The following is an 18,876-nucleotide window of genomic DNA, read 5'->3' as shown; positions in this document are numbered from 1 at the left end:
TGTTACATCATGGAAACAATCGAGCTTCAAAAGGTTAAATAAAGCAGCAGCATATGTAAGGTCACACACACACACACACACACACACACACACACACACACACACACACACACACACACACACACACACACACACACACACACACACACACACACACACACACACACACACACACACACACACACACCTTCACAGAGGATTTATGACAAACATGCACAGGGGTTATAGATAACTGCAATAAGTGTGTGTATAGGGATGTTATGGGTAATAAGCGTGGCACATTGATTAAATTACACACAAAACATCTGGAGTTATGTGTGTGCGTGTCAAAATCACCTGAGCATGCCAGTGATTTATTTAATCACCCTGTTGTATCCACTTGTTTACTGTGTGTGTGTGTGTGTGTGTGTGTGTGTGTGTGTGTGTGTGTGTGTGTGTGTGTGTGTGTGTGTGTGTGTGTGTGTGTGTGTATGATGAAGGCATGTGTGTTTCTTTGAGGCAGTGCCTATCCATCAGCTGTGTGAGTAGAAAGGCTCTCACTCTGAATGTTAATCACTGTTTTCAATGACTAATTAATTCTGGATGGCTGATTATTCCGACTCCGTCTCCTCTACTTCTCCTATCATCACCCCATTTATCACCCTCCTCTTAATTTAGCCTTGACACATGCGGCCAGTGTGTCTTTCACTCCTGTGTGTTTGTGCGTGAGCGCGTGTGCGTGGAAAAAGGGAGTCGGCGGGGTTGAACCGAGTTGAATGCCAATGTGATGTATGAAAGAGCTCGCTGTGTGTGACATGTTCTTAAAGGCCTTTTAGCAATTACCTTGCTAGTATTAACACGGCGCTCCCTTTGCTTTCTCCCCCGCTCCACTTCTCTCCTCACAGAGCATGGTGGACATGGGCAACAGCCGGGCCAAGAAGCTGTACGAAGCCCACCTACCGGAGAACTTCAGACGGCCGCAGACAGACCAGTATCCTCCTCTGTGGCCCTGCATTCATTCAACCCCCACCGCCACTCTCAGAAAGAACCAGAGCCAATACTTCCATGAGTACACTGTCATGTAGTATACTTTGTACACTATGTACTTCAACAGTTAGTGTTTCAAATGGAATGCTGTTGTTGTGCACTTACTGGGAACTAGCGCCTGTTCAATTCATTGGTTTTACATCGTAATTGTGATTATTTAGTTAGGATGATGTTAAAAACATGAAATCGTAAAATTCATTTTTTACTCTAACTAGGGTAATTACGGTACAGTCCCGTTCATGTATCTGGGCTGTGCTGGGTTAGTGACTTCCTCCTCCTTGTCGGCATTTGCTAAGACTAGCGAGGATTTTGTTGTCAAAAACACCTATGGCCCTTTTCCACTACACAGTTACAGCTCTGCTCTGGTCTTCTTCCATTAGTTCTTCAGGGGGGCGGGGGCGTCATATCACAGCGGCTACGGCCGCGTCGTGTCGCTCTCTTTTTTTCGATCCTCACTCGTCTGCACCTCGATTACGGACCAGAGCCTGGTTTTCCACACAGCAGTCATTTAACTTGGCTTACAGTGGGAACGTCAGACCTAGGTCAACATGGCACAGCACTGGCAAGACAGCCAGATGAGAGAGCAACTCATGATCCGTGGTGAAGAGGAGGGGGAAGTGTATGTAGTGTATAGACTTTTAGATGCTGCTGTATGAAAACGTGATGGCAGCCAGTTGGAGGTCAGACGGGGGTTTTTTTGGCCAGTGGGTAAGAAGCTCTATGCCGATTGTAAGGGGGTTGACACGCGTTGAAAAGATCTGCGTCGGGGTGTCGTGTGGCGCAGTGGGTAGAGCCAGGCGCCCCATATCCAGAGGGTACAGTCCTTGCTGCGGTCGGCCCCAGTTCGAATCCTGCATCGGTTGGCCCTTTACTGCCTGTCATTCCCCCTCTCTTTGACTCCCCATTTCATGTCTCTCTCAAATATACTATCAAATAAAGGCAAAAAAAAAGTTTACAACAAAAAGAAACAAAAAACCCCTGCGTCAAGCTGCTAACTTCAGTGGGAAAATGGTATTTGTCATATTACGTGTCAGGAAACATTGGCATAAAACGTCTCTGTCATCCCGCACTTGCATGTAAACGGCTGTTACCACACTACAGGTGCATAATAACTGCCTGTCATCGCACATTTGTATAAAACCCTCTGCAGCCAAACATGTTAGTGTTTTGCATAAAAGGTCCTCTCATCACCATATATGTCACCCTATATACACATACTAAAAGCTGCCTATGGCCTCCTAATGTCACCATAAATTTGCATAAAATCTTCTTATGTCGCCACAGTTCCATCACATACAGATTGGTGTCAAATGAGAGGAAAAAAACGGATGTAAAGTTTCTCCTTTCATCTGTCAGCCACATTAGAGAGGTGTTTCCATTCACTGTGAGCCTCTGGAGCACTTTCATAACCTCAGCTGGAGGAATAAACAGCACTCTCCTCAAAGAGTTTCCCTCATTTCTGTAGAGAGATGTCCTGAGCCTGATGGGGTTTTAATGGATTGGTATCAGCCAAAATGATCCTTATCAGATTACAATCATTTATTTATTGTGGTCTGCTGTGCTGTGTATCTCGGCCCGCTAGTGTGTCAGCGTTGTTCTCCGCCATCAAACAACGACCTGGTGGAGAACAGGGCTGAATTTACTCCATACACAACAGAGAAGTTTGTCACAGTGAGAAGTGAGCGAGTGATTTCTGACACTAAAGCTGGAAACATACAGTACACCCGCTGTGTCTCAAATCACATACAGTACTTCAATCAGCACACTCACATGTAGTACACTGGGGACACTGTACACTGAACACTCCCACTGTATTGTGATCATATAAATGACAATGACAAAATGTGACCAACATTTTGGCCTCCATATTTTAGTTTTCAAATGTGGCCCATGGCGTCAGTCCTCAGTTGAAGTAAAGTAAGTATTTTTTTTTTTATCACTTTAATTTTTATTGAGAATTTTTCCTTTACAAAGGTGCAACAACTCAAGCAATACAATACAAAAACAAATAAAAACACATGGGAGTCACTTTCAAAGCACTCTGTATATTCAATTTTCTTTTACTCAATCAAGCTTTTTGTTTTGTCGTTGTTCAGTCATAAATATTGTCCATCTCATCCACTTCTCTTTGAACTGAGCTTCCTGTAGCCTTAAGCGGTGTATCATTTTTTCCATTGTGTAGATTTCCTCTACCAGGTGAGTCCAGTGTCAGTCCTGTGTAGGGATGTCTTCCCTTCCCCATTTCTTCGTGATAGCTTTCTTAGCTGCTGTTAGTAATATTTTTACCAGGTATCTGTCCTTCGTTCTTATTTGTTCTCACAAATACAGTACTGTACCAGACATTGGAATCTTATATCCAAGTATTTTCAACAATGCATCGTGTAACATTTTCCAAAACCGTCTGATTTTATCACATTTCCAGGAAAATGTGCAAGTGATCCACATTCATTATTCCACAGACTCTCCAACAAGGTATATTTTTGTTCAATTGTTTACTCTTGACTTTGGGTGAAATAAAAAAACATATCAGATTTTTCCAGGAGAACTCCCTCCAGATCCGTGAATTAGTGGACGTGTGGTGTATTTTCCACATGTTTAGCCACTCTTCATCTGTGATTTTTATCTTAAATTCTGATTCCCATTTTTCTTTTATGTATTTAGTTGAGTGATTATTTGATATCAATTTTTTTTATATAACCCGGATACATTTCTAACTTTGTTTTCTTTGTATGTATTGATTATGAGTTGGACACCATTCACTTCTCCAGAGGGGTCCATCCTGATCTCTTTCAGAAAGTAATCTCTAAGTTGTAGGTACCTATAGAATTCATGTTTATCCAAATCATATTTTTCTTTTATATTTTGGAAACTCTCCAGCTGTCCATTCTTCACTAGCACACACCACGCTGTGATTCCCTTGGTTGTCCACCGCTTAAACCCTTTATTGTATCTAGCTGGTTTGAATTTGCTATCATACGCTACCTACTTTCTGAATCTTATATTTCTTTATTATGCTGAACCATAATTTTAGTGTGAACATCGTAATTGGGTTTACTTGGTTTTTAATCACCTTGTATGTGTCTTCATCTCCTATAATACTCTATAGTTGGCAGCTGGAGAGTCTCCAATCTTATTCTAGGTCTTTTTCCACCCCAAACAAACCTTGAAATGATTCTATTCCAGCTCCTAAACTGAGACTGTGGGACCTCTACTGGTAGGGATTGGAACAGGTACAAAAGCCTTGGTAAAACATTCATCCTGATTATCTTAATTGGTGAGCTGAGATCTATTGTTAGTGTGGACCATCTTTCAATATCTTTTTGTATTTCCTGATTTATCTTGCCGTAGTTTGGTTTATATAGTTTAGATAGTCCTTTTGTGATTGTGACCCCCAAATATTCAATTCCCTTAAGTTTCCAATTAAGTTTAAATAATTCTGGGATCTCTTATGGCGGACTATAATTAACCGCTAATATCTGTGTCTTTGGGCGTTCGAGGTAGGTTATGACGTCATCTGCGAAAAGTCCTATTTTTTGTTCTACGCCATTCACCACCACCCCTTTGATCTCTTGTTCCTGTCTAATAGCCTGCGCAAGTGGCTCTATAAAAAGGGCAAATAGAGTGGGTGATACAGTAGACAGCATCCTTGCCTTGTTGATCTCTGGAATCTGATTTTGTCTGTCAGGCTCCCATTGACTTTAATTCTTGCAGTTGGTTGTTGATAGAGTGTCTTTATGCACTGTATTGATTTATTGCTAAATCCACGTCTCTCTAGAACTTTATATAGAAATTTCCAATTGACACAACTTGCTTGCTCCACTACATGTAGTGTTCTTCTAATGTTGTCATGGGTCTGACGTCCTCTTATAAATCCTGTTTGATCTTCCTCTATTATTTCTGGTATAAAGGAGTTCAGTCGTTTAGAGATGATTGTTGTATATATTTTATAGTCAACATTTAATATTGAGATTGGTCTATAACTTGCACAGTGTTCTTTGTGTTGGGGATTAGCATAGGAGTTTGGTGATTGACAATAATTATTAAGTATTAATAATCAATAAGCAGGTCAACTAATTATTTGTATGTGTGTTTTTTTTAATGGACCTTGAGTCTAATAATAAAGTATCTATCTATCTATCTATCTATCTATCTATCTATCTATCTATCTATCTATCTATCTATCTATCTATCTATCTATCTATCTATCTATCTATCTATCTATCTATCTATCTATCTATCTATCTATCTATCTATCATTGAGTTTAATAGAGAAACTAATACATTTGGGATTGTTGATTGAAAACAGTAGTAAAACTACTTACTGACTAATAATTACTAGTAAAAAGAATAGTTGGATTATTAATTAAATTAAATTAAATTAATTAATAACAACTGCAGGGCACCACCCTGAGATCAGGGATCAATGACCAAACAATCAGTCTCAATTATATAAATCTCTTATAGAGTAGAATAATCAATTAAATATGAAGGCGTAAAGTCGAGCACAGACCCTGATAACCAGCTTTAGCGTCACAATAGAATGTAGACAAACAACCAGGGAACAACTACTTTAGTTCAAGGACATTTATTACTAAAATCATAGATAGTGCACACTCAAGTTCAGGTAATTCAAAGGAATAAACAGTCCAGCAAACACACTCTCAATGGCTTAGCATGAGCGTATGGTGTGTGTGTGTGTGTGTGGGAGAGAGGAGAGGGAGAACAACGGCTAAAAGGGGCGATCGGTTATACTAGTCAGGGATGAACCCACTCTCGTATCAGTACCACAGTGAGAATAAAAGAACTGACGCTCAGATATCTTCACTGGTCTTCTGACGCAGATACGGAGAATTACATTCAGCACGTGACTAACAACCTAGTTAATATAACTAGTAAACATCGATCGGCCACACTAGTTAATACAACTAGTAAACATACAGCAAAATCAGCACAATCAACATAACCGGACGCGGAGGTCCTCAGAAATAAACAAAACAAAATCACGCTAATTCTTCACTTCTGAGGCAGATGTAGGAGGGAGAGAGCGGCGGTTGCTCGGCAGTCTCCACAGGATCCAGGTGTTTCAGATGAAACTTGAGGCAGTTTACTAGTCCAGCAAGCTCAGAACTGCAGCCTAGGTCTGGAGTCTAAACGTTTGGGTCGCCCCTTTAGTAACTGGTTGCGTGAAGCCGGAGCTCCTTGCAGCACTTCCTTACCTGGGAAAAAGCCTGGAGCTGTGCGTCGCCGTGGCACTTAAACCTTTGCTGACGTCACGGGGATCAAATTCATTTTTCTTTTAGTCATTTGTGGGTAACTGTTGACAGAGATCTGGTGTGACTGTTGTTGTCTCTCATTCAGATAGAGTTTGGACATTCCAGCTCCAGGTGGGACTGTCTGTCTGATACTGTTCAGTCAATAAAATAAAACCAGTAATCGGTCATCTCCGGCTACAAAAGTGCAGGATCTTTACTGGTCCAGATTTGAAATCTTAATGGTTCATCTAATTTTACTGAAAACGTATTATAGGCCTACAGACTGGTTTAAATTAGACATAAAGTTACATTCGTTGAACTTTAGTGTTTTATCTGCTTTTTATAAATTATTATGAGCAGGTGCCCCCTTTCTTGAGCATCTGCCCTCTAAAATGTCAGTGCACTGCCCCAGATCACAGATTATGATTCCTTACCCCCACACACACTGGAATTAAAAGTGGATCATTTATCACAGGTCTCTGATCTTCTGAACATTCTGATGTTTAAGTGGCTTTTTTGACCCACAGAGCTCAGTAACAAACTCTTGCAAGATCTCACACCACATGAATTTAAAACCCAAGTTTCTGTGCTAAATAACACTTTTACTGTTTTTAACATTGAACTCTTTTTGGAGTGTTGTAGACTGACCTTGCCCTGGGTTGATCAGAAAAACAAGTAGCAAGGCATAAATTAATGTTATGCCTGGTTTGTTTTATGTTGTATACTGTTGTTAAAGGAAGTGTACTCAATTTCTTACTGTTGGTGCTTCTTTTATTGAACTGCAGTTGACAGTTGACAGTTTGAACAGCAAATGAGAACATGTGAACTGAGACAAAGCAACAGAGTCACTAAACACTGATGCAAACAAACCTGTGAACAAGTAATTCAGAAATTCCAACCACTTTTTTTAGGTAGCTTTAGCTAACTGAAGTAGATTTCTCCCTGTGGTTTCCTTGCTGTAGTGACAGTAAATCTCCTCCAGTGGGAGTGAATTGTCAGCTTTGGGAAGGTTTGCTCTCAAAGTAACTGCTGATCTCTTAACAACAGATTTATAGTAAAATTCATTAGTTTTTATATCGTGGTGGAGACTGAGCAATGTCAACACTGATGACTGTTTGATATTAAGCTGGCATTGAGAGTCAGTGCACTGAAAGTTAAAAGTTTGAAAATTCACGTAACTACTTCAAAAGGAAAATAAAAATCATCTAGTCTGTCTCTATTGTCTAGTCCAACCAGCCAGGAGTCCTGCCATGGGCCTTTTTCTTACAGCATCAAATCTAACTCACTCATCGTCAAACTTTAGCTTCCTCTGCACAACCAAGACCTTCCGATGCCAAACGAGAAGTGACAGGCTCGCTGTTAAGTGTCACTTTGCACTTTTAACCAGGACACCTCCAGCAGTGTCTGTATACAGTGCTGTAACAGCGTATTGCAGTTTGCCCTTTTCTAAGATACAAGACAAGACAGCTGTGTGGTTAACACAGCAGCATATGTTCATATTTCCACCAGCAGACTGAAATAAATAATCTCCCAGTTTGAAATACTGCTCTAATACCCTATCTTGTATCTGGCAGGCCCATTTGTGCGGGTGGTCATCATTCTTCACTCTTTTGAAGTCCATTAGTCGTTCTGACAGCAGCGCCGCTGGCTGAAAACAGCAGATAACAGACTCAGGATTAGAAGAGCTACCGCCTGAATGTGTGTGTGTGTGTGTGTGGTTAGATCATGATTTCGACCCGGCTATTTACTGTGCTCTTGTATGTAAATGACAAAATGGGGTTTGATTCCCCAGCGGTATTTGCTGTTTTGTTTTCATCTTCTGTGTCTTGAGTGTGTGTGTATTGAAGTTGTTATGTTCATACACACATACACACATTTTACACCATTGTGGGCTTGTTCATGTTGATTTGTTTAGTGAGGTTTCACTGTCATTTTTGTACAAGTTTGATGTTTTTTAATGGTCATGGGTACAAAATCTAAATCATATTATAAATATAAAATAAGCTTTATTACTTAAACATGCTAGTAGCCCTACAGGATTTGATTAAACAAGCCATATGAAAACCTATATAAGGTATAACTACACTTCTTTACATGTCCACATCTACATGTCCAGGTTAAATAATATGTTGTCAGTGCATTCATTATTTAATTATCATCAAAACTTTGAGAATTAAACTGGAAGCTCTTTCTTTTTAGATGGCAGAAAAACGAAGCCAGCACTGAAGTGCAAAGAACTGGCTCCAAAAGTGATTCAACCCCTAAAGACTGTTAAAATGACCAACTTAACTACAGAAATAAACATGTCACAGAGACCACGGCCAGACAGTCTATGGTTGTTATAGACTTCAGTGACACTGTTATGTTTCTTGCTTTCATTTATAGTTTTTTTTTTTTTTTTTTGATAATGAGTAGCTACCTCAACTGCTGGTCATTGGATTAACTGGTAAGGGGGAAAAGTTTAATTTATGACCTCACAAAGAGTCGTCCTCTCCTGCTTATTGTTCTGTATATCCCATAAAGCAGTGCTATATCTCAAACTGTCAACTGTAATGAAATAATAATTAGTCAGAAGCTGTTTTTCCACAGCTCAGAGTTGAGAAACTTTCAAAGCCAGACTATCCTGTGATGTGGTGTCTTGGTTATTAGCTCTGAAGTTACCTAAAAATGTAAAATATCTCGCTAGTTATGAATGAAGGCACAGCGATGACCATCCAACTTTTTCATGCAATGCACAGTAATGAGTGTGACAGTCATCATGAGTAATGAATCAAAAGGAACTATAGTTGTAGTTGCAGCAGAATCAGCATGCAGGATTATCTCCATAACCCAATATGGACAACATGTAGGATAGAATTACTACTCCTTTATTAAAGTCTTTTAAACTCTGCAGGCAGTGTTGTTACTGTACCTAGTTGATTTGCCTTTAAATTGAGATTTATTTTTAAATCTTTACATACAGGAATGTTATGGAATTTGATGATATCTGTATTGTCTTTTCACACCATCATGGTGGAAGAGTTCTTATCTCCTGTGAAATGAGCCACCTCAGCTTTCTGTGTCAATGCAACAATAAAGCAGCAGGACCAAGAATAACATCCGTCTGCTCAGCAACACAGGTGCTGTGCTGTAAATAGCAACAATAAAGCACATGCTTGCTCAAATATGTAACAATACAGTATATTTATATAGTTCAGGTCTTCCCGTTGATAATCAGAATGATCTGGAGCAGTTATATAAGAAGATCAACATGGAGTCAGAGCTGGAGCGGGTGTCGTAGTGCTCACGTTTATCCACTACAGCTCTGAGTATCTCTGCACCATCCAATGTGTTGTGGTGTTTCTAGTGAACAGTAATAAATGAGTGTAGCGTTTGAGATGCAGCTCCAGCAAGGTCCCCCACCCTCGCCCCCACCCTTGCCTTCCTGGCCTATCTCGTAGCCCGACTTGTGCGGGTGGTCATCATTTTTCAATCTTCTGAAGTCTATTACTCGATCTGACAGAAGTGCTGCTGCTGAAATAGGGAGATAAGAGAGTTGGGATTAGTGCTGATGTAGTGCTTGGGTGTGAGGGCGGTCTGTCTGTGTGTGTGTGTGTGTGTGTGTGTGTGTGTATGTATGTGTGTGAGTGAGTTCATGGGAGTGCGGTTGTGTGTCTTGGGTGCCTATTGTATTTTGACAATGGGAGTTATCGTCATTCTGAACTGTAACCCAACTATTGTCACTGACAAGTTGTGGATTTACTGCCAAGCACGTCACTGATCCATCGCTTTGACAGAACAACATTAGTAAAATCATTGGTGCAATAAAGCAGAGAGAAACAATCCATGTCTATTATCAAGGATTCACTCTGACAGTGACATTTTGTGACAAATGGAAAATCAAATTTTGATGAAAACTCCCCAGAAACACAGGAAATACTATAAATATTATGAACAGTGTGGTCATCAGGGATAATCCACAATGCGTCTTCTTCCAATTAGTTTTAACTCATGACTCCTCATGAGTTTCCACATGTAGAAACCAACCAGCTCAGACGGGTACTGGCAGAGCTCAGCTTAAAGACCGCTCTATTTGTTGATTTTTCGCCGCTTCGTTGTCAACAGATGCACATGGACGAGAGCAGCGAGCGGACCAACATAGTTCCCCTTTAATCATTGTGCTGTTAGGACACCACAAAAGATCATAGACTGAAACACTCATGAATTTCAAAGTACAGTGGCATGCAAAAGTTTGGGCACCCCTGGTCAAAATTTCTGTAAAAGGGATAGTTCAACATTTTGGCAAATTGGCCCATTGCCATAATCCCTATAGTTTTAGGGGTAGGTTTGTTACCTTTAATTGTCGGTGCAAGCCGTGAGCTGCTCAGAGCTACGCTACGGAGGCTCATGGAATTTCTTGGTTTCCCTCATCAAACTCATCGAATACACAACCCAACAACTCCACAACGCTCTGGTGGACAAGTTGTGACCTGCACATTCACCACACTATGAGATAATAATGGAACGTTACGATGGAGTTGTTTTAGAGGTACAGTAAATTCATGCAAAACCGCTGATGCGCGTGTCCCATGGGGGCAGGTTTTCAGCAAGCCGTCTCTGCATTTGCCTTGAAAACAACTCTGTCTCATAACGTTCTGTTATTATCTCATAGCGTGGTGAATTCATATCATTTTTTGTAACTATTGTTACGATAGTTATTATATTGTATATATTGTGGTTTGTGTTGGAGCATCAGATTCAAATTCCCATAAAATGAGGAAAACAAAGGTTGATGACTAACTTTTCTTCTTCTGTTCCTCAGCATTAGTGTTGTGCATAATGGATACTTGGATAATGTTTGTGCAGTATTACAGTACTTAACCCTGACCCTCAGAGCAGTGGAGGTCTTCATCCGTGACAAGTATGAGAGGAAAAAGTACTTTGACAAGGAGGCTGCGGCTGCAGTTCCAGTGAGTATCTTTCAACTCAACAGTTTTTGTCTTTGTTCTGTTTTTGCTTGTTGCAGATGTTTGTTTGGAAGCTGTTTGATAGACAGAAACCAGCTTCATGTTGATGATGAAACATGAAAGATTTTCTATCACTTTTGGTAAGAAACAGAACGTCGTGACTCCTCTGTGTCGGTGCACGGCTCATCCTAAGACATCATGTCTGTCACTCATCAAGCCTGCAAGGTTTGTATGTTTTTACACACAGCATGAAAAGTGGGTTTTTCGTCCCCATAAACGCCCGCAGATTTCCCTAATTACCGGCAATTAACGACAATTTATGGACTGCAAACGTCGCGTTTGTCCGTGCCACATACTGACGGAAACGAACCACTGGTGGAGGGGCTAATTAGCATATGAATAGTGGCGAAACAGCGCCTGGTCAGAAGGTGTTAATGGCTCTAATCAGCATATGAACAGCAGCGGCCAGGCGGGGCTTGAATGGCCTCACTCAGTATTGGTTGAAACCACTACTCTTAAACCAGAAAAATGACTCGTGATTGGTTGATATATATACTTTTAAACTAGGAAAATGACTTGTGATTGGTTGATATGTATACTTTTAAACTAGAAAAATGACTCGTGATTGGTTGATATATACTTTTAAACTAGGAAAATGACTTGTGATTGGTTGATATGTATACTTTTAAACTAGAAAAATGACTCGTGATTGGTTGATATATACTTTTTAAACTAGAAAAATGACTCGTGATTGGTTGATATATACTTTTAAACTAGAAAAATGACTCGTGATTGGTTGATATAGGCTACTTTTAAACTAGGAAAATGACTCCTAATTGGTTGAAATATACACAGTCTATTGTTATCCTATGGACATGAATTTATTGAGCAAAGAAAAATTGCCAGCAACATGTTTATTCACAGAAAGAGCTTTATTGGCATAAATAATAATAAAAAATGTATGTAGCCTATACATAGCACAAAACACAACACACAGCAGTCTCCTCCATGATCCTAGGCACAGCTCTGTTTGCTGCGTCTGGGATGTAGGTAACAGATGACATTCTTTTTTAATTTTGTCCATGTTGTAAACGTCTGTGGTGTGTTGCCCTGTATTTAGGATTTGCCTCTGAATGTGAGGCTGCAGAGCTCCAGAGAACTTTTCACAGCTTCCGCCTGCGCTGCAAGTATAAGACAGTAACACTTAGGCACAGCATTAACATGCATCTCCTTACATTGAACACTAAGCAGAAAGTAGTACGTTACTTACACACAATAGTGTCTTTATCGGCATCAGGCACAGTGGTCACGAGGTCAGTCTGTGAAAACAAAATGTACGGTTAAGATGAGTATCTATTTTACGTTTTTCCTTATGCAGCAGAATGAACACAGCCTATTCTTTAAATCTTACCCTTGCTCTGGTTTGTAGCTCCTCCAAGTTGCCTCAGAGTTGTGAAGACGGCGTACTGCATCCTGTAAATACACAGAAACACACTTTGATAAAGCAACACACTGGTTCAGGCTACTTTTAGCTTGGGCTACGGAAAGAAAGCTTTACTTTGAGGCTACTAGCTTAGCAAGCAGGCACCGAACATATTCTTACCGCAATTTTGGGATTGCATCCGTCTTTTCCACTTAGAGTTGGGCTCCTCTGGCCTGTTTTTCATCTCCAAGGCATGAAAGCAGTCAGTCCGAGTCTGTGTCGGCGGTAGTTATCTGACGAGACAGCCCACTAACAGCGTTCAAAAGCACTCTCCTCTCGTCGGTGTGCGGACTTGCTGTGGAAAGGTGTTCGCGTCCATGCAGAGGAGTTCAGGGGGAGGCGAAGTTAAGACGCCGTCCAGCCATTGTAGTCAACGAATCAGCAAAGTTAGAAAAAGTTGTGAAGAAGTCTGTTTACTCCTTGTAGCCTCGCATCACCAGGCTCTTCAGACAAGCGAAGAACTCCTTGCAAGTACTTCCGTGTTAGTCCCGCCCATGACCTCACGTGATTGGATGAGGACCCGGAGTCTCGTCGGGTCCTCCACAGAGTTCATTGTTATATGGAAGAACTTGCGAGATGTGGTTTGCCCATCTCTCAACACTCATTCCAAACGTAGCCTAATATGTTTAAAGTTGTATTCATTTAGACAAACCTGGGAAAAGTCCTGGGAAATAGTGTCCCATTTAAATTGTCTAGTTAAAATGTGGTTGCTTTTCACTGTTGTGGTTGTTGTATTAATCTTTTTTACATAACATTGTAGTAGATAACACATTTTTACATATTTTTTAAAAACCTATTTAGATGATGATTAAAGTCAATTTGTTTGTTTTTTCTCTGAATATATTTCTTTTAAAATAGTTGGGTTTTTTTTGTTTGTTTTTTGTTTTTTTTACATATGGCCCTAATACACCAGCGTACTTCTCAGTATTGACAAAATGTGTTAAAATTCAAATGCATAAAAACTTTTTGTGGATGTTTTAAATTGACAGTGGGTTTTATAAGGATTAAAATGAAGTTAATACCTTTTAGAAAGATCTTACCTGGAATAACACTCCCCCTGCTACCATGCTACACTGATTTGCATTTGTATAGCTCACAGCACGATCATTTACATGTTAAAGCCTTCCCTTGAATTAGGGAGAGGGGGGTGATGGGGGGGAAACTGCCCAGCAAAGCCCACGGCAATTTCTGACCATTCACGACAATTCCCGACAGTTGTGGGTGTTTCCTGCAAATTGTCGTATGCAGTCGCAAACCTGAACTTCCACGACAATCTACAGTGCTGCTAACTGTCGAAAATCCCACTTTTCATGCAGTGACAGCTGTTGACCTTTTCTGCACTTGATGACACTGGTAATGTTGCTAAGCTCAGATGTGTGGAGAAGCAGTGAAATCTCTCTGATGTCAGCCCAAACAACAGCCTCTCATTGGATCTGATACAAAAGTGCTGTTGCAACCAGTTGGAGAATAAGCGTTTAAAACACTGTTATCCTGTGATACAGGTCTTTATCTGTAAGTATAGATGTCTGTGTGTGTCTGTGTGTGTCCCTGTCAAGACTGAACCTTCGTTTGTGTGGATGATGCGAGAGAAAGAATGTGATTGTGTAGGTGTGTGTGTGAGTGGGTGTACATTTCCGTTTCTTGTTTCCAGAGAGATTATCTCTGTGAGGTGTGTGTTTTTTGTGTGTTACGGTGAGTGGGTTGTTTCTATACTGTGTATGCGCTATTCAGAGCAGTGTGAATGCGCAGCAAAATCTGTGTGATGCGGTCTGTGTGTGTGTGTAGGTATAACCTGCTGTGCTCCCCACAGATATGGACCACGACACAGCAATTGGACACAGCGAGCAAAAGTTTGATCACAAGTCTGATGGTAAAGTCATTGTAACTAGTTTTGTCGACCAGACGGAGGAAAACTTTGAAAAGACAAAAGTTTGACGGTGTCTCACATCTACAAAGACAGCATGTCATAAATCAGAGTTTTTAGTCTCACAGTGAGATTTTGTAAAGGCTGAGGATCTGTTTTCAAGCCTAGATTCCCTTGAGATTATTACCCATGATGCTTCTTGTGGACATTTACTAGAAATAAAACAGCCATTTCTACTGTTTTGCTCTTTGTAGTTCTACATCATTGTTATCAATCTTGTTTTTCTTGTCTTTTTTGTTTTTATTTGTTGTTTTTCTTGATCGTCTATGCACACATATTTACAAGAAGCAAAGAAAGAATGCTCATTTCTTTGCTTCTTGTATGTATGTATATATATATAAATACACTGTATAGTATATACATACATACATACATACATACACATACTAAGACGCAAATAAATGAGCATTCTTTCTTGATATATATACTGTATATAGACGACCAACAAAAACAACAAATTAATATATATACTATATATACACACACGTATATAGTATATATACAGATGTTACTGGTTCAAATTTGCGGACTTCACGCGTGGTCCACGCGAGACGGCACAAGACTCATGCATTTTTTTTCTTTGGCAAGACAAGAGGTTTTAATGAAAAGCCTCAATGTGCCAAAACAACCGCCAGGTGGCATCTGTGAGAACGGAGGACGACAGGCGGATGACTCAGTGATCTGTGCAGTAATCCACAGCTTAAACTCTAGGCTATTAAACTAGAACTAACTACTGTATACACTGCCTAAATCACAGAAACTATTGTAATATGATAAAGCCTGTCTTGCTTTATGACTTGATGATTATGTATCACATATCGCCGCGATTAGGAGTGGCGCTGTTCATGATACAGAATACAAGAGGATGAAAGGAGAACTAGCTGCAGACAGTAAATAATATAGTAGCCTAGTTTTTCAATGACAAAATGTAACGACGGCAGCTACAGTAGACTATAGCCCACGTCTCACTCTCTTTTTTCGGTCATCTGTCTCGTCATCTCCAAAATGTGTTTTTAAAATGAGCCAACTACAGACTGTGCAGTAGTGCCGCAGATTTCTCACTCCGCACCTTGTTTGAGAGTGCAGCTGGATGATTTCTTGTGAATGAACGGGTCTGTGTCACTTTGGGGCTGGGCGATAAAACATAGGATAAATAACTTTCCCTCGATAGAAGACGCGGCCGATACAAAGTGACACCGTCAGCCATGCAGCCGGCCTGGACTTTTTATTTTTAATTATGAAGGATCATCTGTGCAAGGCAAAGATGATAGCATCAACAAAACACGGCGTAACACACGCGGCTGTATGGGACAGGCTTTTATTTAATTCAGAACAAACCGCTTAGCAAAAATGGAAAATATAGTCTATAATAATTAATTGATCTGTTGTTTGGCCACTGTTTGAAAATAACCCGAATTATGAGCAAATAATCTGATCCAGAACAGCAGTCATAATCAGACTTCTTCTAAATAAACCTAAACATTAAATAACTGGGTCAGGTCGGACCATGGGGTTATTTTTTCTCTTCTTCTTCACAGGAGAAGAGGAGGTGCGCTGCGCTCACGGACGCGTTGATGTTTTGTGATTTATCTGCTGCCTTGACTCTGCCCTTTATACATGTGCGTTCAGATTAACAATAAGACAAGCCATGGTTGAGTTTATTGAGTTTTAGCTGCTCAATCTCATTGTTTCAAAGAAAAGGGATTGATTTTTATAACGAAATGAAACGAAAACAATATTATATTGATACATTGTTGTAAAAAAAATCCAAAAGAAACGAAAATGAACTAAAGAAAATAACTTTCACACACACACACACACACATTAAAACAGTGCGATTGGTTGAAAACTGATAATTAGCCATGTGCTTATAAGCTGATTGGCCGAAACCAAGAACAAAGCCGCGTGAATGGCCAATCGCCATGTGTTAACATTTCCATATTCCGCACATTCTGTGACAAACTGTAAACTGTTTTCTTGTCTGTAACAACATCTATTGCACGTCTGTCCGTCCTGGGTGAGGGATCCCTCCTCTGTTGCTCACCCTGAGGTTTCTCCTGTTTTTCCCTGTTAAAAGGGTTTTCCATGGAGTTTTTCCTCAGTCGATGTGAGGGTCTAAGTACAGAGGATGTTGCTACGATGCCATGTGAAGCCCTTTGAGACAAACTGTTTGTAAAAACGGGCTATACAAATAAAATTGCCTTGCCTTGCCTTGCCTTAACGGCCGACATGTAAATCAGCTGTTTCGATGGGCGTTATATGAATAGAGATGTTAATGTGGTACTTTGCACATAGCCTCCTCTTCTCCTGTGAAGAAGAAGAGAAAAAATAACCCCATGGTCCGACCTGACCCAGTTATTTAATGTTTAGGTTTATTTAGAAGAAGTCTGATTATGACTGCTGTTCTGGATCAGATTATTTGCTCATAATTCGGGTTATTTTCAAACAGTGGCCAAACAACAGATCAATTAATTATTATAGACTATATTTTCCATTTTTGCTAAGCGGTTTGTTCTGAATTAAATAAAAGCCTGTCCCATACAGCCGCGTGTGTTACGCCGTGTTTTGTTGATGCTATCATCTTTGCCTTGCACAGACGATCCTTCATAATTAAAAATAAAAAGTCCAGGCCGGCTGCATGGCTGACGGTGTCACTTTGTATCGGCCGCGTCTTCTATCGAGGGAAAGTTATTTATCCTATGTTTTATCGCCCAGCCCCAAAGTGACACAGACCCGTTCATTCACAAGAAATCATCCAGCTGCACTCTCAAACAAGGTGCGGAGTGAGAAATCTGCGGCACTACTGCACAGTCTGTAGTTGGCTCATTTTAAAAACACATTTTGGAGATGACGAGACAGATGACCGAAAAAAGAGAGTGAGACGTGGGCTATAGTCTACTGTAGCTGCCGTCGTTACATTTTGTCATTGAAAAACTAGGCTACTATATTATTTACTGTCTGCAGCTAGTTCTCCTTTCATCCTCTTGTATTCTGTATCATGAACAGCGCCACTCCTAATCGCGGCTATCAGGCTGTCAGCATTGTCCCCAAAACGTCTGAGCAGTATTTAGTACGGTGCTGCCACCTAGAGGAAAACAGTTGTGGTGAAAAGTCACGCGATCACGCGATCCTGCAGTGCAGGACAAACCCCGCAAATTTGAACCAGTAACATCTGTATATATATATATATATATATATATATATATATATATATATATATATATATATATATATATATATATACACACAATACTATACACAGACACACACATACATATACGTTTACAGTATATATGTATACTTGATAATATATTATATTTATTAATTTGTCACTGGTATGGTACAAATAAGTATTACAATAAGCATTACACACAATCAGTGATTGAGTTGACTGCAACATGATGTGCGGTGTGAAAGGTTGACAGACAACAGACATTCAGTAGTAAGACTGCAGGTCTGCTGCTTCAGTGTGTGAGGAGGATTCACACTAAATGAGCTCTGGCTAAGCAAAAAAAAAAGTTTCAGCAAAACAAAAACACTCTGAAACACGACACTACACTACACCACGTTACATTAATGCAAGATGTCTTGTTCACAGCAGTCCTCCTCTGGTTCATCTTCATTTCATCTCTCTGTCTCTGGCTCTCCACCCTCTCTCTCTTCTCTAGCGCCTCTCCACTCTCTTCTTCTTTTCAGTTTCTCATTTTGTCTGTTTCTTGTTCCCTGTTGCCTGCTGCTTCTCCCTCTGTTTTCTCTGGCTTTCTCTGAAGCGTTGCCAGCAGTCAGACTGTGATCTAGGATCTGTTTCTGCCACCCACACGGACGGCTTGGCTTTTATATGCAAATTAATTATTAAAAACAACTCATTATCAGTTTAAGCAGTTTCGTGCAGATGGAGAAAGAAGAGGAGGGGTGGGCTCCAGTAACCCTGAGCTATAGTTTGCGTGTGTGGTGAGTGTGTGCTGGAATGAGGGAGGGGATTTGTTGGTTTGATCTGCTCAGCACTTATAGAAACGGAGCAATTTGTGTGTCTGGATGCATCTCCACTGTAGTTGCATCATCATACTGTACAGCATTGGTTTACCAGTGTGTTTTGATGATATTGACAGTTGGGCTGTGTTAATACTGTTACATGCCGGATGCAGTATGATGCACTATCCCTTGTAGAGATGATTACCGCGCTCTAGTTGTTGAAGAAAAACACATTTCACCTGAATGAATGCTAATGAGACATTTTGACTGACT

At 40.3% G+C, this 18,876-nt stretch overlaps 1 protein-coding gene and 1 long non-coding RNA gene across 5 annotated transcripts in view; one reads left to right on the top strand and one right to left on the bottom strand.

Annotated features, from left to right (window-relative positions):
* Nucleotides 1-18,876, top strand: part of smap1 (small ArfGAP 1) — a 192,118-nt gene that overhangs the window by 34,784 nt on the left and 138,458 nt on the right. For all 4 annotated transcript variants that reach the window (XM_083988495.1, XM_083988497.1, XM_083988496.1 and 1 more), the window contains exons 3-4: nucleotides 885-970; nucleotides 11,152-11,227. In XM_083988495.1, coding sequence (XP_083844621.1) covers nucleotides 885-970; nucleotides 11,152-11,227 — 162 coding nt within the window. The remainder of the gene's footprint in view (nucleotides 1-884; nucleotides 971-11,151; nucleotides 11,228-18,876) is intronic.
* On the bottom strand, nucleotides 12,264-13,181 carry LOC310998456. The gene is made up of 4 exons (XR_014595996.1): nucleotides 12,828-13,181; nucleotides 12,636-12,697; nucleotides 12,495-12,543; nucleotides 12,264-12,405 (listed from the first exon to the last, which is right to left on the bottom strand). It is a non-coding gene; the product is annotated as an uncharacterized lncRNA (long non-coding RNA).

The sequence above is a fragment of the Trachurus trachurus genome, assembly GCF_905171665.1.
Source record: "Trachurus trachurus genome assembly, chromosome: 15".
In the NCBI taxonomy this organism is placed as follows: Eukaryota; Metazoa; Chordata; class Actinopteri; order Carangiformes; family Carangidae; genus Trachurus; species Trachurus trachurus.
This window is presented reverse-complemented; position numbering and strand designations above follow the sequence as displayed.